This window comes from Symphalangus syndactylus, chromosome 5 (genome assembly GCF_028878055.3).
Source record: "Symphalangus syndactylus isolate Jambi chromosome 5, NHGRI_mSymSyn1-v2.1_pri, whole genome shotgun sequence".
Lineage (NCBI taxonomy): Eukaryota > Metazoa > Chordata > Mammalia > Primates > Hylobatidae > Symphalangus > Symphalangus syndactylus.
The window spans coordinates 92,676,506-92,701,755 of record NC_072427.2 but is presented as its reverse complement, the minus strand read 5'-3'; the positions used below and the strand labels follow the sequence as shown (position 1 = coordinate 92,701,755).

At 41.7% G+C, this 25,250-nt stretch overlaps 1 protein-coding gene and 1 pseudogene across 1 annotated transcript in view; one reads left to right on the top strand and one right to left on the bottom strand.

The window, feature by feature from the left end:
• The first annotated feature begins 1,859 nt into the window (after nucleotides 1-1,859).
• On the top strand, nucleotides 1,860-2,463 carry LOC134736735 (guanine nucleotide exchange factor subunit RIC1-like; annotated as a pseudogene).
• Nucleotides 2,464-6,843: 4,380 nt separating this feature from the next.
• Nucleotides 6,844-25,250, bottom strand: part of KCNJ6 (potassium inwardly rectifying channel subfamily J member 6) — a 321,643-nt gene continuing 303,236 nt past the window's right edge. The window contains exon 4 of the mRNA XM_055279700.2: nucleotides 6,844-24,747. Within this exon, the coding sequence (XP_055135675.1) occupies nucleotides 24,422-24,747 (326 nt within the window). The 3' untranslated portion in view covers nucleotides 6,844-24,421. The remainder of the gene's footprint in view (nucleotides 24,748-25,250) is intronic.

Genomic DNA, 25,250 nt, shown 5'->3' with positions numbered 1-25,250 from the left:
CACTGTGTAACCAGCAGTATAACTTTCCATTCATTGTTATAATTGTGTGATACTAATTGTCATTTGTGATGTAATTTCGGACTAAGTATTTAAATCTCCAAGCCTCTGTTTCCTCAGCTAGAAAATAGCTACTGATACTACTGATCTTGCAGGACTATAAGGATTAAATAAGATAATGTATAAAGAATGCCCTGCACCTATACATAAATGTGCTAATGAGTGGCGGTGTTTGTAGTTGGGGTGGTTATGCTGTGATACAGTCCACAAAGGGAAGGAGTCATCTGTTCACCTTGAGTCTATAAAAGTGAAAAAACAATGGTTTTTGAGACTGGCTTGACGAGAAAGAAGTTGGAAATGAGACCTGAAATGTATTGACCATGGCCTCTGGCAAGGCTGCTCTGTCCTCACTTTACCCCACTGTACCAGTGACAAGCGATGGTTTGGGAAGCCATATTTCCCATTTTCTTGTCTTTGGGATTTCCTTGATGCTGGAGCACAGGGAGGCAGAGACTGGTCTGCTCCAAGCCTCCTTGGGGGATGGAAGGTGGCCCACATGTCTTCTCTCTGGAGATGATTTCAGGATTTTGAGAGAAAATAACCATGGAGCTGTGATTTAGGAAAACTGTAAATCAAGTAACTGTTGGGAAGACCCAAAATGACATATTTATTTATAAGGGAAGAAAGATCATATTATATGAGCAAACACGTAAAAGGATGTGTGCATTCGTGCTGGCTAAGGACAGCTGCCATAAAATATACACATATATTTTATGTGGGAGACATTTGCTGTTCCGAGTTCCTCCATTGTGCTCTTTGAGTCCCATTGGGTGTAACATCTGTCCATCCTGAGGGGCCCTGCCTAGGTGGTGAATGTGGAAGCACTTGCCTTTCTGGGGTACATACTGACCTTAGGTGGTTAAATGTATCCTACTGGTTATAAGTACGTGGGTCACAGCCACAAGCAATAATTGGATAAGAGGACTCCTTTAGTTAATGTATACTAATCAATTTCACAGAAATTCATGTAAGTAGTCGTTGTGTTTTGTCAAAATATGAGATAATTTGGTAGAATAAACATTTCTACTATAGATGGAAAGCACCCGATAATTCCCAGCTGGCAAAGAATGAAATTTTCAAAATATAACGCAACTGTCAAAGCAATAATAAAGGTTTCAGTGGCTGCTGTAGTCACCTGAATGGCAAACTCTGAATATTCCATTCACCTATCCACCCCCTCCCACTCAGCCACCCATCCAGTCACCCATCTACTCATCTATCCATCCATCCATCCATCCATCCATCCATCCATCCATCCATCCACCCACCCAGCCATCTATCCACCCATCCACCCATCCATCGACCCATTCACTCATCCAGTCATCCACACATCCACCCATCTACCCATCCACACATCTAGCCATCCACCTTCCCATCCATCTACACATCCACCCATCTATCCATCCACTTATCCACCCATTTACCCATTCACCCATCCACCCATCCATCCATGTACCCATCCATTCACCCATCTACCCATCTACCCATCCAACAATCCACCCGTCTACCCATCCAACAATCCATCCATCTACCCATCCACCCATCAACCTATCCACACATCTAACCATCTACCTACCCATCCATCGACACACGCACCCATCTATCCATCCATTTATCCACCCATCTACACATTCACCCATCCACCCATTTATCCACCCATCTTACCCATCCACTCATCCACCCATTCACTCATCTACCCATCCACACATCTACCCATCCACCCATCCACCCATCCACCCATCTATCCATCCACTTATCCCATCTACCCATCCACCCATCCACCCATCCACCTACCCATCTACCCACTCATCTATCCACCCATCCACCCATCCACCCACCCATCCATCCATCCATCCATCCACCCATCTACACATCCACTTATCCACCCATCCACCCATCCATCTACCCATCCACTTATTCACCCATATACCCATCCACCCATCCACCTGCCCATCCAACCATCCACCCATGTACCCATCTACCCATCCAACCATCCACCATCCACCCATCCACCCATCCATCTACCCATCTACCCATCCACCCATCTCCCCGTCTACCCATCCACCCATCCATCCATCCATCCATCTACCCATCCACCTGTTTACCCATCCACTACCCATCCATCCACTCATCCATGCACCCATCCACCCATCTATCCATCCACTTATTCACCCATCTACCCATGCACCCATCCACACATCCATCCATCCACGCATCTACCTATCCACCCATCCACACATCCACCTATCCACACATCTACCCATCCATCCACCCATCTACCCATCTACCCATTCAACCATCCACCCATCTACCTATCCACCCATCTACCCTTCCACCTATCCACCCATCCACTCATCTACCCTTCTACCCATCCACTTACTCATTCATCCACTCATCCACCCATCCACCTACGCATTCATCCACCCATCCTCCCACCCATCTATCCATCCACCCGTCTACCTGTCCACCCATCTACCCATCCACCCATCCACCCATCCATCCACCCCTCCACTCAGCCACCCCTTCATCCAACCATCCATCCATCCATCCATCCATCCATCCATCCATCCATCCATCCAATAAATAAGTATTGAGCACCAACTAAGCGCCAAGCATTACAAAAGGTGCTGGGAACAAAGATGAGTGAGACCACCTTTGGCTGACAGGGAGCTTGTCATGTACTGGGGAAGACAGACAAGAGGAGTGAACACACAGGGCAGCGTTAGTTTACAGATCTCTGAAGACCCATACTTGGAAGCCTACTGGCTCCCCAGGGGAGTTAGGGAAGGATGTCTGAGCTCCCTGGATGGCTCTGAATTCACATTCCAGAAAGAAAGGAACAATATTGTCAAAGCCGAAGTGGCCTGAGAGGGTGTGCCCTGTCTAGGGAATGTAGACATTTGATAAGGTAGGCTAAAAGGGGAGAGTTTTGGTCTGCAGAGGGTCCCAGGGCCCAGAACCTGCTGATGCTCAGAGGCTCAGCTGAGGCGTTTGGACTGAATGCTGCATAGCAGTGAGGATTAACCTGTGCTCCAGTGGCAAGAGTCTTGGGGCAGTTGGGTTTGAGGGGTAGGGCTCTGAGCCTCCACCCATGCTGCAACCAAGCTCTCCACTTTGTCTGCCTTAAATATTGAGCTTCTGCTTGAGCTTTCCTTCAGAGCATAGTTTCTTTAGTTTGAAAGCCACTGGAATAGATGAAGAAGTGCCAGTATGGTTTTGACCAGGGAGTCGCTTTAGCCAATCCCTTGGGGGTAATGCAGAGGGTTGCCTCAGCGGCCAGAAAAAAGCGGAGATGGGGCTCTTCCCTGGATGCATCTCCACAGGGTTGTGTGGGGCTTGATGGGTGCCAAGTGAGACAGACACACACGGGCTGGGGGACACAGAGGACAGGGTAATAATTCCACCAGGCACAACGGTAATATTGGCAGGGGCACATTAGGAAAAGCAGGATGAAATACAGACGATGTCCCAGGGTTTGTTTCACCAAACACTAGCTTCTGGGAAAGAATTTACCTTAGGCACATTTTTTTTTTTTTCTTTGCCTTTTTCTTTTAATTATTATTATACTTTAGGTTTTAGGGTACATGTGCACAATGTGCAGGTTTGTTACATATGTATCCATGTGCCGTGTTGGTTTGCTGCACCCATTAACTCGTCATTTAGCATTAGGTATATCTCCTAATGCTGTCACTCCCCCCTCCCCCCACCCCACAACAGTCCCCGGAGTGTGATGTTCCCCTTCCTGTGTCCATGTGTTCTCATTGTTCAATTCCCACCTATGAGTGAGAACATGCGGTGTTTGGTTTTTTGTCCTTGCGATAGTTTACTGAGAATGATGGTTTCCAGCTTCATCCATGTCCCTACAAAGGACATGAACTCATCCTTTTTTATGGCTGCATAGTATTCCATGGTGTATATGTGCCACATTTTCTTAATCCAGTCTATCGTTGTTGGACATTTGGCTTGGTTCCAAGTCTTTGCTGTTGTGAATAGTGCCTCAGTAAACATATGTGTGCATGTGTCTTTATAGTAGCAATGATTTATAGTCCTTTGGGCATATGCCCAGTAATGGGATGGCTGGGTCAAATGGTATTTCTAGTTCTAGATCCCTGTGGAATCGCCACACTGACTTCCACAATGGTTGAACTAGTTTACAGTCCCACCAACAGTGTAAAAGTGTTCCTATTTCTCCACATCCTCTCCAGCACCTGTTGTTTCCTGATTTTTTAATGATGGCCATTCTAACTGGTGTGAGATGGTATCTCACTGTGGTTTTGATTTGCATTTCTCTGATGGCCAGTGATGAGGAGCATTTCTTCATGTGTTTTTTGGCTGCATAAATGTCTTCTTTTGAGAAGTGTCTGTTCATGTCCTCTGCCCACTTTTTGATGGGGTTGTTTGTTTTTTTCTTGTAAATTTGTTTGAGTTCATTGTAGATTCTGGATATTAGCCCTTTGTCAGATGAGTAGGTTGCAAAAATTTTCTCCCATTGTGTAGGTTGCCTGTTCACTCTGATGATAGTTTCTTTTGCTGTGCAGAAGCTCTTTAGTTTAATGAGATCCCATTTGTCGATTTTGGCTTTTGTTGCCATTGCTTTTGGTGTTTTAGACATGAAGTCCTTGCCCACGCCTATGTCCTGAATGGTATTGCCTAGGTTTTCTTGTAGGATTTTAATGGTTTTAGGTCTAACATATAAGTCTTTAATCCATCTTGAATTAATTTTTGTATAAGGTGTAAGGAAGGGATCCAGTTTCAGCTTTCTACATATGGCTAGCCAGTTTTCCCAGCACCATTTATTAAATAGGGAATCCTTTCCCCATTTCTTGTTTTTGTCAGGTTTGTCAAAGATCAGAGAGTTGTAGCTATGCGGCATCATTTCTGAGGGCTCTGTTCTGTTCCATTGATCTATGTCTCTGTTGTGGTACCAGTACCATGCTGTTTTGGTTACTGTAGCCTTGTAGTATAGTTTAAAGTCAGGTAGCGTGATGCCTCCAGCTTTGTTCTTTTGGCTTAGGATTGACTTGGCGATGCGGGCTCTTTTTTGGTTCCGTATGAACTTTAAAGTAGTTTTTTCCAATTCTGTGAAGAAAGTCATTGGTAGCTTGATGGGGATGGCATTGAATCTATAAATTACCTTGGGCAGTATGGCCATTTTCACGATATTGATTCTTCCAACCCATGAGCATGGAATGTTCTTCCATTTGTTTGTATCCTCTTTTATTTCATTGAGCAGTGGTTTGTAGTTCTCCTTGAGGAGGTCCTTCACATCCCTTGTAAGTTGGATTCCTAGGTATTTTATTCTCTTTGAAGCAATTGTGAATGGGAGTTCACTCATGATTTGGCTCTCTGTTTGTCTGTTATTGGTGTACAAGAATGCTTGTGATTTTTGTACATTAATTTTGTATCCTGAGACTTTGCTGAAGTTGCTAATCAGCTTAAGGAGATTTTGGGCTGAGACAATGGGGTTTTCTAGATATACAATCATGTCATCTGCAAACAGGGACAATTTGACTTCCTCTTTTCCTAATTGAATACCCTTTATTTCCTTCTCCTGCCTGATTGCTCTGGCCAGAACTTCCAGCACTATGTTGAATAGGAGTGGTGAGAGAGGGCATCCCTGTCTTGTGCCAGTTTTCAGAGGGAATGCTTCCAGTTTTTGCCCATTCAGTATGATATTGGCTGTGGGTTTGTTGTAGATAGCTCTTATTATTTTGAGATACGTCCCATCAATACCTAATTTATTGAGAGTTTTTAGCATGAAGGGTTGTTGAATTTTGTCAAAGGCCTTTTCTGCATCTATTGAGATAATCATGTGGTTTTTGTCTTTGGTTCTGTTTATATGCTGGATTACATTTATTGATTTGCATATGTTGAACCAGCCTTGCATCCCAGGGATGAAGCCCACTTGATCATGGTGGATAAGCTTTTTGATGTGCTGCTGGATTCGGTTTGCCAGTATTTTATTGAGGATTTTTGCATCAATGTTCATCAAGGATATTGGTCTGAAATTCTCTTTTTTGGTTATGTCTCTGTCTTAGGCACATTTTTACATGACTTTTGTTCATGTTACAGTGTGAGGCAACTCGTGTCATTTTAAACCTTGGCTTCCTGCACGCCTCGGTAGAGAGGGACAGCTGGCTAAGCCACCAGCCCGAGATTCCCTGGTGGGGAGGAGTCAGAGCCGAGCCGAGGCACTGGCGTTTGGCAAAGCCAACCCATGCAAAATGGAACACTGAGAACACAAAAAACTCTCACAGAATGTTTCTTTAGTCCAACATGGAACTTTATCATGAATGATCAAACTCCTTTTATTAAGACTCTTAGAGCTGTGACAAGGGGCAGGATCAACTGCTCTGCAAGTCCCTAATTCGTTTTCGTTTTTTTCAAGTTCCATGAAGTGCAAGGTACAAACAGGTATCAAAGGAGTCCCACTTGGGTCAGCAGGTGTGGAAAGGAGCGGAGCTGACCCATTGCTGGGATCTGGCCATAGGCAAAACATGGCGGGAGGGATGGGGAAAGAGACAGGAGGGGGAGAGGGAGAAGGAGGAGAGGGAGCAAGAGAGTTAGGAGAGAAAGAAAGAGATGGAGAGAGAGGAAGAGTGGGAGGGAAGAAGAGAGAAGACCACTCCAAACCCATGGTACTGTCCTTGGGTTACACCCGAGATGCTGACATCTTGAGTGGCCCTGGGTCAGGGTGTTGCGCTTTGAAACAATTCATGCTCTCACTTGTAGAAAAGGCCGACTTCTTTGGACACAGACACACATAAAAAAGAAACCAAGGCCATATCAAATTTTTCTTTTATTGTTCCAGTCAAAAAAAGAGGAACACCTCAATATGTAAACAGTTTCCCTAACACAGCGAGTTCTTAAAGATATATATATATTTTTTTATTCTAAAAAAATTTGGCATTGTAGTGATTTCTCAATACATAATTTGTGCTTTCGCATTGAGCATGCTTTCTTCTCATTGTCCGTGCACAGACATACTTGGAGTTGAGTAAAGGGAGTTACAAAAGGACCAAAAAATGGGACAGGAGCCAAACCAGTGCTTGAGCCCTACCTGGTGTTCCTTCCTAAAAAGCTTGGTGGAAAGGTTGGCAAGATTGACCTCAGAAGCAAATCTTAGTGACTTTATTCCAAAGAAATCTCAGAAGCCTTGGTAGCAACTTTTGAAAGAAGCATTTCTTGTTTTCTTTCTGTTCATCCCTAAAGGATCATTGGTTTTGCTTGGAGAAAACTTGAGTTATTTTGTACATTATATTTCTTAATATCCCTAAGTCCCTTCTATAATAAACTCTTATGATTTTGCTGGACACATGATGGTTTACTACTACATGCTATTGAAATTCCACTAGTGATTTATTCTGCTTTTTGCTGAATCATTTCAAAGTGATTGACAGTTGTGTAAAGACCTTTTGGTTTTGTCCAGTGAAAATTATTTTTTAATTCAATACTAAAGACTTAAGAGCCTTTAAGAGGCAATGATGGGTTTATCAATAATACTGTTCATGCTATTCCTTTCTTAGTCCTTGTCCTTAGCCTGAAATTCTAAGTCTGTATAAATTAGCACCAGTTTTCCAAATGCATATTTTATCAAATCCTATGATCCTAGGCCGGTCTAGGTACCATCCCACAATCTTACCTTGTGTGTTTCTGTTTTAAGACCCTCTCTCATGCTGGCCTTGCAAACTGAAATGCCTTTGCTTTTGGATCTCTCTCTCTCTCTCTTTTTGAAATAGAGACGGGGTCTTGCTATGTTGTGCAGGCTGATCTTGAATTCCTGGGCTCAAGCAATCCTCCCACCTTTGCCTCTCAAAGTGCTGGAATTACAGGCATGAACAATTGTGCTTGCCTGCCCTTGGATCTCTGTCTTCCAAAACCTATGCAGTCTTTGAGAAATATCAGGGCAAATGTCCCTTTCTTCCTCATGATGCCATTTCTTACTGCTTACGCAGAAGCTGATCCACTTTCTTTATATTCCAGCAAATTTGTTGTGCCTGTCCTTCTTCGTTTAGGTATTTCTAAAACTAGACCCAGTTACTTCACGTGTAAAGTGGGAAGCAGTATTTGCTCACAGGGTTTTGTGTGGTTCGATGCACTTAGCACAGTGTTGCTGCAAGGTAAGGGCTGGCAGCCATGGGATTACAGGCTTGTTGAGGACAGTGGGGGATGTTACTTTTTCTCAGAGTCTTCATAGTAACTTGTCAAGGACATCACTCACTGTACTGCAAGTGTTCACCGAGTGCTTATGGCCAGCACTCAGGCAAGTGAATACACATTTGGAGTAATAAAATATGGGGCATCAGCTAACTTTCAGAATATTTTGAGTGGAGTTTTGTCCTTGTCTAGTTTTAGTTGGCTGCTGGGCTCCCTGAGAATAAAAATACAAGTGTGTGCCTGCTCCCAGCATTGATGAGCTTCATGCATCTTGAAAATGGAACACTTTATTTCTCTGTAGGATGTGAGCAATTGATAAAAAACTCAAGTTCCTAAAAAAATTTCTGGAGACAAAGTTGAGGATCAAGTGTCATCTATGCTTCATCTCTTTTGGGAAGATGTGCGTTCTCTAGGTGTGGATATTGGAGTTGGCACACTGACATGCACCCTAATGACCCTCAGCTTGGGGACCCAATTCTGACAGCTGCTGGGCTTTGCTTTCTTTGCTTAACTAGTTCTTGAAAATTCTGTGTGATGGTAAGAATAAGAACTTCCAGGTACATAGAAACATGAATGTCCACAAACATGCAACCCCCAAACTAGATGTAGTCTTATCTTCAATCGCATGATTCAAAATTAAAGAGACTATTGAAACCTTGGCACTGCTAGAGACTTTTGAGCTAATAGCTTTCTGGAATAATTTTCTATCCTAAGAAATAGCTCACAGAACAACCCTATACTTTACTGGGCCATAGTAAACATTTTGGGCCTTAATAAAATGCCATTTTATTAGGAAAGACAAATACAATGAATTATCTTATGATTAATAATGAAAAGTGGCCTCTATTTTCCATTATTGGTATATAATTAAAATAAAGCAGGAGTGCTATGGTTAAAATAAATCAGTTTAATTAAAATATTATGGTTTAAGCTTTTTGCCTCCTTAATTATCCTGTCTGGTTTAGTTTTTTTTTGTTTTTTTGTTTGTTTTTTTTTTTTTTCCTGACCAGGGCCCTAGGTGCATGCTTTAGGGAGGGTAGAGCTGGATTTGGGTTAAAAGCAAATTGTCAGTAGCCTGCTAGAGCTGAAGGAATTGCTCATGGATGAGCTGGCGAGATGCAGCCTCACATTTATTTTCTATCAATGATGCTGACCTTCCTTGGACATTTTTCTACTGCAGAGAAGACCACAGTGCACGTCCAGTAGCACCTCATTTATCTAGAAGGCACCTACCTCACAGCTCATCTCTCTGCTACCGGGTTTAGTGGTGGTAAGGACAGGGGAGCAGGACGTGGTTGGTGGGTGCTGTTAGAGACAAGTGTGTGGCTGGTAGTTAATTTCCCTGCTGCCAGCAAGGGAATCAGTTAAATGATGAAAACAGCTGAGAGTTAAAGCTGAACCATCTGGGGTCATTTAGTGTAGAGGTACAGTCTAGAACTGATGGTGGTGTAGGTTGGAATGGATACTAGAATGATTAAAGCAGAGACTATGGGGTTCAAACGTTTGTTGAAAAAGATGAGGAAACTACAGCAGATTAGTCTTTTTGCTTAAGCTTGCATGGAATGTTCATCAGGTTAGACTGCATTCTGGGTCATAAAGCATATCTTAACACATTTAAAAGAACAGAAATTCTCAGATCACTTGAGGTCAGGAGTTCGAGACCAGCCTGGCCAACATGCTGAAACCCCATCTCTATTAAAAATACAAAAATTAGCCAGGCGTGGTGGTGGGCGCCTGTAGTCCCAACTACTTGGGAGGCTGAGGCAGGAGAATCACTTGAACCCCAGAGGCGGAGGTTGTGGTGAGCCAAGATCATGCCACTGCACTCCAGCCTGGGCAACAGAGTGAGACTGTCTCAAAAAAAAAAAAAAAATACAAATCCTACAATGTTTGCTCTTAGATAACAATGAAATTCAGCTAGAAATCAGTAATAGAAAGGTAGCTGGAAAATGCCAAAATACTTGGAGATTAAACAACACACTTGTAAATATCATGGGTCAAAGAAGAAATCTCAAGATAAGTGAAAAAATATTTTGAAATAAATGAAAATGAAAACACAGCTTATTATAATTTGTGGGATGCAATAAAAGCAATGCTTAAAGGGAAATTTATAACATTGAATGCAGATAGCACAAAAGAAGATCTGAAATCAATCATTTAAGTTTCCATTTTAAAAAAGTGGAAAAAAAGAGCAAATTAAATCCAAAGTAAGCCAATGAGAAGAAATAATTAAAATTAGATTAAAAATTCATGAAATTGAAAATAGGAAATCAATAAAATAAACAGAAACAAAGTTGATTCTTTGAAAAGATCAATAAGCTCCATAAGTCTCAAGACAGGCTAACTAAGAAAAAAAGAGAAAGAACACAAATTACTACTATCAGAAATGAGAGTGGGGACATTACTAGCAATCCCATGGAGGTTAAAAGGATAATAAAGGATAATGAAGGAATTTTATGAATGACTCTATGCCCACAAATTTGATAATGTAGATGAAATGAACCAATTCCTTGAAAAATAGAATTTGTCAAAACTCACACAAGAGCAAATAGACAATCTGAATAGGTATATCTCTATTAAATAATTTGAATCAATGGTTAGTAACCTCCCCAACCAGAAAGCACTTGGCCCAGATGGGTTTACTGGTGAATTCTACCAAACACTTAAGGAAGAAATGATACTGATTCTGTACAATCTCTTTCCAAAGCTAGAAGCAGAGAGAACACTTGCTAACTCATTCTGTGAATCCAGCATCACCTTAATACCAAAACCAGACAAAGACATAACAAGAAAACTACAGACCAATACCTGTCATAAGCATAGATGCAAAAATCCTCAACAAAATATTAGCAAATCAAGTCCAACAATATATGAAAATAATTAAACACCACGACCAGGTAGGATTTGTCCTAGGTATATAAGGCTGGTTCAACATTCGAAAATCAACTAATGTAATGGATATCAACGGGCAAAAGAAGAAAAATTGCATGATCATATCAACAGATGCAGAAAAATCCAGACAGTCTTTCATGATAAAAACACTCAGTAAAGCAGGAATAGAGGAGAAGCCTTTAACTTGATAAACAATATCTTAAAAAAAACCTTACAGCTAACATCATACTAAATGGCATGATGGGGAGAAACCTGAAGCTGTCCCACTAAGATCAGGAAAAAAAAGGTGTCCCAATCACTACTACTTTTCAACATGATACTGGAAGTCCTGGCTGATGCAATAAGACAAGAAAAGGAAATAAAAGTATATAGATTGGGAAGAAAGAAGAAATAAAACTTTGTCTTTGTTTACAGATGACATGATCATCTATGTAGAAAATCTGAAATAACTGACCAAAAAACAAAACAAAAACAAGCCCCAGAACCTTCCTGGAACTAATAAGGGATTATAGCAAGATTTCAGGATTCAAAGTTAATATACAAAGTCAATTGTTTTCCTATATACCAGCAATGAATAAGTGAAATTTGAAATTAAAAGCACATGATTATTTAAATTAGTATACCTTGAAATGAAGTACTTAAGGTATAAATCTAACAGAATATGTGTAAGATCTACATGAGGAAAACTACAAAACTGGTGAATGATATCAAAGAAGAACTAAGTAAATACAGAGATATTCCATTTCATGGACGGACTGAATATTGTTGAGATGTCACTTCCCAGCTTCCTCTGTAGATTAAATATGATCCCAATACAAATCTCAGCAAGTTATTTTGTTGGTACCAACAAACTGAGTGTGCAGTTTATATGGAGAAAGAAAGCTACAGTACTCAAGACGATGTGGTGTTGGTGAAAGAATAGACAAATAGATCAATGGAACAGAATAGAGAGCTGAGAAATAGACCCACACAAATATAGTTAACTGATCCTTGGCAAAGGAGCTCAGGCAAAACAGTGCAGCAAAGAGGGTCTTTTCAAAAATGGTGTTGAAATAGCTGCCCATCCACAGGGCAAAAAAAAAAAAAAAAGTCTAAATACAGACCTAAAACTTTTCACAAAAATTAACTCAAAATCGGTCACAGATCTAATGTAAAATGCCAAACTATACAACTCCTAGAAGGTAACATAAGAGAAAACTTAGATGACCTTGGATATGGCGATAGATTTTTAGATAGAACACCAAAGACATGATCATGAAAGAAGTAAATGATAAGCTGAACTTCAGTAAAATTAAAAACTTCTGCTCTGAAAAAGACAAGGTCAAGATAGTGAGAAGACAAGCCATAGACTGGGAGAAAATATTTACAGAAGACACATCCGATAAAGAATTATTATCTAAAATTTACAAAGACCTTTAACAAATCAACAATAAGAAAACAACCTGATTTAAAAAAATGCCCAAAAGACCTGAACAGACACCTCACCAAAGAAGATGTACAGATGGAAAACAAGCATATAAAAATATGTCCCAAATCATGAAATACCACTGTACATCTTTTAGAATGGCCCAAATGCAGAACATTGACAACACTAAATGCTGGTGAAGATGTGGAGCAACAGGAACCCTCATTCATCGTTAGTGGAATGCAAAACGGTACAGCCACTTTGGAAGACAGTTTGGCTGTGTCTTGCAAGACTAAATATAGCTTTAACATATCATATTTACCCAAATGAATTGAAAACTTATGTCCACACAAAAACCTGCATACAGATATTTATAGTGGCTTTATTCATAACTGACGAAACTTGGAAACAACCAAGGTGTCCTTCAGTAGGTGAATGGATAAATAAACAGTGGTACATCCAGAAAATGGATGAGTGTTTGGTGCTAAAAAAGTGAGCTCTCAAGCCATAAAAAGATGTGAGGGAAACTTAAATGCATGTTACTAAGTGAAATAAGCCAATTTGATAAGGCTGCATACTGCATGACTCCAATTATATGCCCTTCTAGAAAAGGCAAAACTGTGGAGACAGTAAAAAGATCAGTGGTTGCCAGGGGTCGGGAGGACACAAAATGAATTGGGAGAGCCTAGAGGACTTTTAGGGCTGTGGGACTATTCTGTATGATTCTATAATGGTGGATCCATGCCTTTATACATTTGGCCAAATCCACAGAATGTAGAACACCATTGTAAACAATGGACTCTGGGGTGATAGTAATGTCTTAGTGCAGATTCATGCATTTCCACAGATGTACCACTGTGGTTTGGCATATCACTCGTGGGGGCGGCCATGCATGCGTGGGACGGGGGTAAGTGAGAGCTCTCGGTAATTTCTGCTCTATTTTGCTGTGAAGTTAATGCTGCTCTAAAAAATAAACTTTATCAATTGTTTTAAAAAGGGGTGGAGGAAGCTATTTCCGAGCAGTGAAATGATATACCCAGGACGACATTGCTCATCTGGGGGCAAAACCTGGTCTTCTGAGTCCGGGGTTCCTACCAAACACTGAAAGAAAGGCTGTTGCCTTCGGGTTCAGGGAAGTGTATGGTACATTTTAAAAATAATGCCTTAGTGCATGCAGGGGAGGAATGCCAATCTTAAGGCTTTGATTTCTGGAAATTTACTTTTGTGGTGTCACTCATACCTGATTGGAAGGGATAAGTGTGTGTGTGTGTGCATGTGTCTGTGTCTGTGTGTGTATGCATGTGTGTATCTGTGTGTATGCATATGTCTGTGTGTGTGTGTATGCATGTCTCTGTGTGTATGCGTGTGTGTGTATGCATGTCTCTCTGTGTATGCATGTGTGTATGCGTGTCTCTCTGTGTGTGTATGCATGTGTCTGTGTGTGTATGCATGTGTCTGTGTGTGTGTATTCGTGTGTGTGTATGCATGTGTCTGTGTGTGTATGCATGTGTCTGTGTGTATGCATGTGTCTGTGTGTGTGTATGCATGTGTCTGTGTGTGTATGCATGTGTGTGTGTATGCATGTGTCTCTGTGTGTGTATGCATGTGTCTGTGTGTATTCGTGTGTGTGTATGTGTGTGTGTGATGTAGGGAGCGGGTGCCTATATTGTTACTGTGTTACTTATGAAGGACTGGGAACGTTATTGTTGCATAGTGTAACATTCAGAGGAATCCTCATTCTTTTAGAAAAGGAAAAGAAAATCTCTATGAAGGTGCACACAGGGAGGAACCATGTGATAACAGGCCACATGTTTTGTTGATGCCTGTTGTCACAGAATTAGAAAATACACGGAAGAAATTCTTCCAGTGCAGTTGTCGAGATTGTGGAAAGTTCTCATCTACCCTCTAATGCCCCATAAGACACAGCAAGCTGACCAGGTAAGCTGTGGACCCTGGGATCTTGTTAGGCCTGACTCCCATAGTGTGGGCACGGTTCAGGGATTTGAATATTAATGTCCTCTTTCTGAAATCAGACCCTTGACTGACATTCCCAGCATTCTTAAGCAGTACCATGTCCAAAATTTCTCCAGGGTTTGTATTCAGTACGGTAGCTGCAGAATTATCACTGGTTAGCAGAGTTTATTCTTGCCTGGTCCATGGGGCCAGACTAAATTGAGCTCTGAAAGCTTCAGTGGTAAATTCCACTTTACCTTTTATGCCAATATAGGGGAGTCTATTCTCAAGTTCAAAGCCAGATGGAAAATGGCAAGTTCAAGAAGAAATAGTATTCTGGAACTTTGCTCTGGGGGCAAAAATGAGTATTTCTGATTTGAAATCAGGTTTTCTGAAAGAATCCATAAGTAAATTTCAAAATTGCTTTTGTTTATATTTGTGCTCATTAAAACACTCCGTGTTCTGGACCAATCTTAATCTTCTAGGCAGAATTTATTTAGTGTTAAGAAAACGGCAACACTTTGGACATCTGTTACATGGGATAATATAAAAATAATTTTGAAAATTTTTTTAAAGGCAAATGTGATTGGAGTGTGGGCATGAGCGTGATATGAGGATGATGGCTTGAAGAAGAGCCTTTTAAGAAGCAATTTGGCCACCTAAGTGCATCCCATCTTAGGAAGAAAGGATGGGAATACCCCAGACCTGACGTGTGGAGGAAGCACCTGTATGCTGGGTCCTACTCCACATTACCTTGGGTTCTCCCAAGGCTGTCTGCAGGTGGAGCAGCCCTAGGGAGCCTCCGCCCCATGGGGCCTCTGCCAGGTCTCCTTGAGCCTGCGGGAGAGTGGTCCACACTGAGAGGCTGGGAGTTACTATGGCAGCCAAGCACATCCTCGGTAACCAGGCACCCACAAGTGCTGGGAGTTTCCCCAGAGCACAGTCTGTGCAGACAGTGGGAAAGGAAAGAGCACTTTGCCAACACAGGCAGACACTTGGGGAGTCAATCATTTTGGAATCCCATGCACTTGTGAGTTCACTGTTGTCTCTGTGTGGCCCTTGGTTAAGACGAGAAAGCACTGGGCTGAATAAAGATGTTCAGGAGCTTCTTTGGCAAGCTGGTCCCCTAATGGCGTGCTGCAAAGGACAGGAAGATCCCACTGGACAAGTCCAGCTGTCCTTTCAGCACAAGACCTAACTTTATGCTGCTCTCGTCAGTTACCAGGCTGAGACCATGTATACGCCCAACCATCACTCATAGACTCTCTGGGCAACTATGAAGCAGGAACAAAATATACTTTTTTATATATATATGGTTAGACTCTGAACATATGTGCTCAGGTAAAATTAGTGGTGGCCATTAAGTGGTAAGGAATAGGACTAACCCCAATAATAGGTTGCTGGATTGTGGATGCTCAAAAATGAAATTAACCTTCCAACGGGGGTGCCAGGAAAAGTGAAGTTTTCGTGGTGAGATGAGGGAGAAAATTAAGAGAGAGCAGCTGGGGGGAATGGTTGGCTGACAATCTGCCATCACCTGAAAGCTGTGTGGGCACCAGGTGACAGCATAAGTTGTGTCTGTAAGTGCTGCAATGCAGAGGAGTTCCTTGCACATAATAACGAGACTCGACATTGATGCCTTCATTTGGTGACCCTGATAGAGGTAGGGGTGTGTGATTTCTTTTTTTTTCTTTCTTTCTTTCTTTCTTTCTTTCTTTCTTTCTTTCTTTCTTTCTTTCTTTCTTTCTTTCCTTCCTTCCTTCCTTCCTTCCTTCCTTCCTTCCTTCCTTCCTTCCTTCCTTTCTTTCTTTCTTTTTCTTTCTTTCTTTCTTTCTTTCTTTCTTTCTTTCTTTCTTTCTTTTCTTTCTTTCTTTCTTTCTTTCTTTCTTTCTTTCTTTCTTTCTTTTCTTTTCTTTCTCTCTCCCTTCTTTCCTTCCTTCTTTCCTTCCTTTTTTCTTTTTTCCTTCCTTCCTTCCTTCCTACCTTCCTTCCTTCCTTCCTTCTTTCTTTCTTTTCTTTCTTTTTTTTGAGACTGAGTCTCGCTCTGTGGCCCAGGCTGGAGTGCAGTGGCATGATCTCAGCTTACTGTAACCTCCCCCTCCCAGGTTTAAGCTATTCTTGTGCCTCAGCCTCCACAGTAGCTGGGTGTACAGGCAGGAACTACCATGCCCAGCTAACTTTTTCATATTATTAGTAGAGGTGGGGTATTACCATGTTGGCCAGGCTGGTCTCAAACTCCTGGCCTCAGGTGATCTGCCACCTTGGCCTCCCAAAGTGCTGAGATTACAGGTGTGAGCCACAGCACCCGGCCTTGCGAGATTTCTTAACCAGGGTGGAATTCTATTGGTTGTGGGGTGGCTTCAAACAAACCAAACTCCCAGCCTTACTCAAAAAGATGGACCAGGTCAGACTATCTGGAGAGAGTTCTGCCATTGGCCTGATGGCTGAGTCTGTGCCCATGGCATCGCGATACCAAAATGTGAGACTTTCTAGAGAAAAGAGAATTAGATATGTCATGAAAAAGAAAAGCACTGAGATCATCACTGTGAGAAAATCAGAAACTTGGGGATTTCCTTACCCTGACTCCATTTATTTTACTTGGCCTTTCACATGGGAGGGCACCCCTGTGCTTAGCAGATGCTAAAGGTCTTAATTCAGTCGTCATCCCTGACCCAGGGAGGTGCTCTGTGGGGTCAAGGGTGTGGGGCAAGTTAAGCTTGAAAGATACAGGGTCCCCTGGAAGATACTTCTAGGGGATCATTGTCCAGACCCTGCAGGGAGAAGCTCCCCTAGAGAGACCTCAGTGGGTGGGCATGGCTGAGGCTTTTGTTCTGCCCAAGTCTGAGCTACGGGAGGGTGTTTCTCATACCCATGCCCACAGTCAGCAATGCTGAGAGATGATGCCAGGGTGATGCCCGTGATGGCCAGATCTGAGGACAGTGCTCTTTCCCCTCCTCTAAGAAGACTGGCTGAAGACCCAGAGATTTGGGTAATGCATGGCTGACCGAAAACTCTGCTCTCTGCACTCCAGTTGATCCAGTTCTACTAGTTGTGTTTACTGATAAGACCCAAGACTGACATACTCCATAAGGCATTCAGCCTGGACTAGGCTCTTTGTAGCCAAAAGTCTGCTCCTAGGCTCCTGGAAGACCTTGCCCTTTTGCTTGAATGTTTTGTGATTTCTATCAGAATTTTAGAAACGATGATGATTACATGTTTATTTCACTAGTGCTTGTTGGTAGCAGATATTTACATTGCCTGAGAAAAACAGCCCTTCATATTCTTATAAAGATTGGCTTAGTTGATATCACAGTATTGATGATCGGTGTTAATACAGGGGGCGCTGAGCCTTCATCTTGAAATGGGCAATTACACAAAGTCGGTGGGAACATTGCATTCTCTGAAATCAAGATCTGTTTACTATGTGGCCATAATTCTCCGGCCAACCACAGTGCATGTTAGGATTCGCGTCTAGGGGGTATAGTGTCTAAAAATAACTCTATAAATACCGTTTTCATCAGTGATAAATCTAATCTCCATCACTTAATCATGTTGACCACCCCAGTGAAATATTTTTCTGTGCCTTAAAAGTATTTTGCCTTCCTTTTCCTAGGACTCTCTTATTGAATTAGGTGGATACATGAAGCTTTCTTTTACCAAGGCAATGAGGCCAAGTAAAAGTTTGACTCCTTTTACATTTATTTAAGTTTTATGGTGTTGAACTTTGAGATTTGTTTCCTCCCACTTAGTTGTTACGCTCTTCCATGCAGTTGAAGGGTCACAAGCTTTTTGCACGGTCTATATTGTAGATAACATTACCTACTTAGTTTCAGACGCAGGATCAAATCCATCCTTTATCCGTCGACAATATAACAACATCACAATGATTTGTTACATTGTTACATTTTTTTCTTTCTCATCTGATTTCCAGAAAAGCACTCATAAGAGAACTTGATATGTTTTTCCATAGAACTAAAAAGATAAGGAACCTAGCTTGGCTGACTACATATGGCATTAGAAATGCTTCCTTAGAAGACAAGGGAGTTCAGCTTAGTGACACAAAGAATGTCATTTAATATTGACTTATCTAAAAACCCTAAGGTCTGGACTTTTTCCATCCATTATGTCTGTAATTACCAATCTTTGTCTTTGCTTCAGACTCAGAAAGCGCAAGAAATCCAACGACCCTTTACTATACTTCCGTGCCTCCCTGAGCTCTTTTCAAAGGATTCTCTAATTGCACATTAAACTTCTAGCTTAGTGGCTAGAGAGAGCCAGAACTAGCGCAATTAAACATAAGCGGTAGTTCCAGGTTCACGTTCATCACCTTGATCAGTTGTAAATTGTAGGCTAGAGAAAACTGGCAAGAAAACAGAGGGAGACATCTGGGCCACCTATTTAGCTCTTCTCCAAGAGAGCCTAAGAGAGAAGCCATGTGGAGGAGCGAGGCGGGTTTGATGTATGGCAACCACTGCAGGTCTGGGCTGCTTTGCTGAGCAGAGACTGGCAGCCTGAGCTATGTACATCATCCAACGCCTGTGGGTGCCACTGAAGCAATATTTCAGCTGCTGGGCTGGGAATGCCCATTTCTCTGTAGTTCATTAAGGAGTAATTTTACTGTATCCAGTTTCTGAGTTGACTACTAGATCCTGGCTGGCTGTTGACTGTATTTGCCACTCTGGAGGAATGGCATGAAAAGGAAGGATTCTTCCTTTGAGACCCTAACTGAATGACTGGGCTCTCTAAGTCTTGCGAAGCAGTTGTCCCTTTGACAACCAAAAAAAAAAAGAGTTATGTTATTTTGAACAGACTTATGAGTGACTTCAATAATTTATACTAGAAAAAAAGTCATTCTTCTATATTGCCTAGGAATCCCTTAAGAGTACAGTACAATATTTCATAGTACTTAGTAGTACTATTACATACTATTATTAATAGTACTATTTCTACTACTTAATAGTACCAATAGTACTTAACAGTACAGTACAGGGGTCAGCAAACTTTTTTTATACAGGGCCAGATAGTAAATATTTCAATCTTTGCCGGCCACACGGTCTCTTTTGTAATTACTCAGCTCTGCTAGTGCATGTGGAAGCAGCCATAGGCAATACACAGAAATATGGCTGTGGCTGTGTTCCAATAAAACTTTATTTGTAGACATTGAAATTTGAATTTAGGATGATTTTCACATGTCTCAAAATATTCTTCTTTTCTTTTTTTCCCCCAATTATTAAAAAATGTAAAAATCACTTTTAGCTCACAAGTGGTACAATGACAGGGAGCAGGCCAGACTTTTTTTTTTTTTAGCAGATTTGGTTTGCCGAAATTTTTTGTAGTAAAAATAGCCCACAGCTTGGGGCCTCGTGACCTGGATTTGAGACAAGGAGCTATGATTCACTGGCCTTTTAAACTTGGCCAATTTGCCCAAACCCTAGTTTTCCCTCTATAAAATGTAAATTATAATACTCAACCTCTCATGGTGAATTAGAATGAAATAAGATAATTTGTACAAGTGCTCTTAATGCTCTCAAACACCACACCATGTTGGGTAAAATATTGTTTTGTTATTATTATACATTCTGTGATTTATCAAAATCTCTTAGCAGCCTTCTGACAGAATTTTGACTTCTAGATGACACTCTGCATCTAAAGCACTCAAGACATTAAAGGCAGAAATATTAGGAAGAGGTGTGCTTTACTCAATTTTAATTAAAGGCTAACATTTTCTTAAATACCAGTTGGCCATAAAGTTTAGAAACAAGATAATGTTATTTTAGTGTATTGTAATGTAATACCAATGAATTATCTATTGTGTATATGTTACCTATGTTTTTCAATGTTAAAGCCATCCATTGAAAGGAAATCATCCTCGAAGATAATGTTTACCATATATAGAGGACACTGAACTTTCGACTACCTTCCTGACATTTCTAAATCATACAGAGTATTACCCAAGTCAAGGAAAGAAAGACTGAAGAGTAGCCAGACTATTAGCAAACTGTTTTGGAAATGATTTACTATGAGTATTTTAATTGTATTCTCTCAGCAAATCAAATGATTTCCCATTCTTCTGGTGAGTTCAGGTAGTTTTCTAACAGCATTCTTATGCCCCCTTTCTCTGTCCACCAGTTCCCACCTTTGTAAGCAGTTTCTAAATATCCCAAAGACGCTGGCTTAAATCTAAATAAAAAAGCAAAGGGGAAAAAAGTAAGAAACCTGAAATGTAAGAAAATGTAGGGATGGAAAGCTTAAGAATGTTGCTCTGGAGACTCAAAATTTAGACTATTAAACGAAGTCATGAATAATTTTTAAATTAGAGTGCAATGAAAAATAGACATTTCAGAGCCCTAGCTTGGTTAAACCTGCAAGAGAAAATTGTGCTTAAGAAATAGGTTGACATTTCCAGCTAGATTTCTGTTAGGGAACATAAGGTACTGAACTAAAACAGTAGAATTGGAACTGGAGAACCAGAGAAACATCAAAGGATGGGGATAGATGGAGGAAGGGAGTGGGGGAAGAGAGAGTTCTGCCTCATGGGCATAGAGGGGATATATGTTGGAACAACCAGGCTGGAAGGCCATGTTTGAAGACAGAAAAGTTGACATTTGCTATGTCAATGTAAAAGAGTATAGCTTACCCTGGGGACAGCTAAATCATAAATGATTTTATTGGTTCCATAAAGTTGATTTATAAATGAATGGATGCTCTTCCAGTTGGAGAGCACGTTGGGGTGGGTGGAGGTGAGAATCCTAGGAACTCAGCAGCCTTGTGGTGGGGGGTCATGCTTGCAGCTGAACCTGCCCTTCCATCCAGGAGCACTTTGTTTTGTCAGATTGGGGTCAACTGTGGCAAACCATAACCCTTAAATTCCAAATTCTTATCTGGCTCACGGATCCCACCATGCTTTATGGAAAAGCGACTCAAATACATTAACCAAACAGACCAAAGGATCAAGTTGAGAGTGATCTTCATTAGTTATGGATACTGTTGTATTAAAAGAGACTCTTAAAAAATTCTCATTGCACTTGGTTTGCTAATGGAGCGACTGAGGGAATGAGGACTGGATATTGCGGAATAGAATGAGTGGAAATTGTGGGGTCAATTTTGTTGAGCTGTCTTAAGGGAAAACACCATTCACTCACTACTCGCTGCTTAGAAAATCAGTCTCAATGAACTTTCAGTTCCAAATTTTAACAGTTGACACAAAATACACTGTTAAACTGTGTTAACAACTGTAGAAAAATAGACATGTTTGATAGGGACATTCTAGTAAAAGGTTCTTCAGGAGCATCCTCATTTAAAGATTCAGAGGCTCACATTACAAAAATGAGATTTGGTTCAAGTTCTGTCTCCAACTACATTGACAACAAAGACAGTGAGAAACAGGGAGAGACCTCACATCCGGGTGCCCGTCACAGACACAGAACTGACAGGTGCACTTGGCCAACGTGTTGTCAAGGCTCTTCGTTCAGTTGTGCTAAAGGGCAGGCAAGCAGGGATCAGGCCCTGAGCTGCTTGCTCTTCCAACCAGACACAGGGGTGTGCGCTGTCCTTTAAACCTTAGCAATGGAATTAAAAAGGCCCAGTGAGTCTTCAAGAGCTAAATTAGAAGATATTTTGCAGCCCCTATTCCATCTTGTTTTGTGCCTGCCATGGCCTGCCCTGCAATCCTGGCAAGGCTGCAGGGGAGCTCCCCAAGCCAAGAGTGCCCTTCATTAGGCTGCAGAGAGGTCAGGCCATGGCTCCTCCCTGCAGCCTCAAGGGGAGTGTATCGAGCTTCCTCCTCCTGGACCACCACCTCCTTCTTAGAGTGTGCGAAATAAAGAAATGATTCAACAGAGATTCAATGCAAAAAAGGAAATACTGGCAAACAGGAAAGGGCTATGGCCAACAGTTTTGTTTTCCTTAAAGTCAGTGCCAAGAGGCAGTTGTCCTGATCCAAGGTCTCAGAGATGGGAGAAGAGAGGCCCCGAGGTTATATTTAGGAGCCACTTTCCTTATCCTGGGACTTCTTTTTTAGTAGACGAGGTCCCCAGACTACAGCAAAGGCCTGTGCAATCAGGTCAGGGAAGGCAAGGGAAACAAAGAGGGACAGCTAGTTTGATCTCTTTGACCTCCATGGTGCAGAGCCTCAAACTGAGCACAGCTGTAGGAGCTGAAAATAAACTTGGATCCATTCAATGAATATTTATGATGGGCAACTGTGTTAAAGAACAAACAGCTTATAAATGCAAAATGAATGTGAAAGATCTGTAACAGTGCAAAATCTCCACCTGCCCCGGAGGTTTGATCTAAGATTTGTTTCCTTATTTTTTTCATTTTAAAATTCAGATTTCCAGTACAAATACCCTTCCTTCCTTCCTTCCTTCCTTCCTTCCTTCCTTCCTTCCTTCCTTCCTTCCTTCTTTCCTTCCTCCCTTCCTCCCTTCCTCCCTTCCTCCCTTCCTCCCTTCTTTCCTGCAGATTAAAGTGAATTAAGGCTGGACTTTTTTGTTTTCTTTTGATTGAGAGACACTGGATTTGATTTCTAACCTGTGGCATACTCCAGAGACATTTCTTAGACAATCGTCAAGATTGTTGATCTAATCTTTGAATACTAACTCTGGTCATTTCAAAATAATAAAAGATCACAATGCAAGAAATGCTGATGGATAAGCCCCAGGGACAGGCGAGATGTCATTCTCAGAACGCCAGATAGAGTCAAAGTGTGAGAGGTCGATGATTATAATGCATGCCACTCACTACATGCCTTCGTGAATTTCATGGCTTTAGACCCAAACCATCTTCTGCTAACTTACCATGTCTCACTGTAAGAGTCTGTAGAGAAACTACAGCTGGAGAATCAATGGTTTTGCAGAAAAGTTTCCTAAATTATTGTACTACAAAGGGCAAGAGCTCATGTGAAAAGTAAAAACATACCTTTGGTGACAGGCTAGAGAATATCTCCTTCCTGGTATTCCCCCTCCTCCAGGCCAGTTAGTGAGGCCCTTGTTATCTTTTAAAAAAAGACATCTGTTTTGTAACATTTCACAGTATATCAGCATATTGGTGGTGGGTTTTGCCATCTACCAGACCCGTCAATATCTCCCAGACCTATGGCTTATTAGATTCAATGAAAGGATCAGCATGGGAACAGTGAGGTACCCTAACGTCTGCCAGTCTGAGACACAAACAAAGGCCATGCACTGAAGGGCCAGCTGTCAACTGGATCAAAATAACCTGGAAAACACAGACATCAAAACAGAAATGCCTACTGCATGTTAGGAATCTTTCTTTTTTTTTTTTTTTTTGCTTCTTATTTCTAAAGTTATATATCTAAACCTACATTAATGATACATCTATGTACAGTATTTAGAAGTTCTGTTCTATGGTACTTTTGTACATGCTAGGTTTTATTACTAACTACAAAAAGAAAATAATTACATAAGGCATATATATGTACAGTGGTTTGTCTTCAGCTCACCTGGGCCCTGTAACTGCCACACCCACATGGGGGCAAGCACCTCACCCTGTAGTAGATGAAATGAATTGGGATCCATAAAACTGAGGGCTCCACGCTGTGTATCACTGAATGAATAAATAGGCACCAGAAACCTTGCTTGTCATATCCCAGGTAAAATCTTTGACACACCTTTTTGAGTGATCTGGTATTGTATAACACATGCAGGTAAGTAACTGAAATCTCTAGGAGTTGGACGTGTAGTATTTTGGGAGGAGACCAGGCTTGGGCCACAAATGAGGACACTTTGCACCTTCATCAAATCCATGTCTACCTTGTCAATCTGAATAACTGAGAGAGGGCAGGTAGATATTTTACACCTTGAAGATTTGTTTTCTGGTCATGTAAAAATTAAATATAAACAAATAAAAAAGCAAGAGAGACAGAAAAGAAAGAGAATGAGAGACAAGGAAAGATGGTGTTGGGGGGAGAAGAGAAGGGGTTGCCCCACTAGGGCACTAAACTTTGGATTCGTTCTCCAGGTTTGCCACGTCACCATTTCTTTCTGTTTGCTCTTCAAGGTTCTTTTCTTCCTCTTCAGTCTCCAGTTCTGCGTGTTGGTTGAGTTTGCTGGATACAGACCAACTCAGGGGCAGCTCTGCCCTGCTGGCTAACTCGGCCAGCTCTTTGGCACTAAGGGATGGGGTGCTGGTCTCATAGGTCTCATGGAAGCTGTTGTAGTCAACTTCGTAGAACCCATCCTCCAGGGTCAGGACAGGTGTGAACCGGTAACCCCACAGGATCTCACTGGTGATGTAGGAGCTTCGAGCTTGGCATGTCATCCCTGCAGAGAGAAGAATAGAGGCTTTAGCGTATGTAAGTGTGGGCTTTCCATGGCCAAGGAGTCACAGAGAGCCGGGAGGAGTACTGCATGCAGCTGTTGAGACTGACCTGCATACGATGCCACACTTAGTAGGTGTCATTCATGTTGTAGAGGCATGCTAATGTGCCATGGAGATTCCAGGCCTCTTAGGGGAGTCCTGGGGAACAATGAGAGAGTCCTGGCCCACATCAAGCCACATTTGCCTGCGTGGCCATGCACACACAAAGGAAATCAAGTGTGCAAATGCACACAAGTTTTTGCGTGTGTGTGGCTATGTCTGGTCCACCCTGCTCTGGGAGAACCCTGAAGCCATGACTCTGGCCTCCTACTGCTCTTGGAGGTTTAGCCTGGGTTCTAATGGGATTTGAGCTCTTTAGCCACAGACTTAGAATGAAATTTCATATATGGAACTACACTTAGGCTGTTTTTAAGCTAGAGGCGACAGATCAGTGTTACCCTCCCAC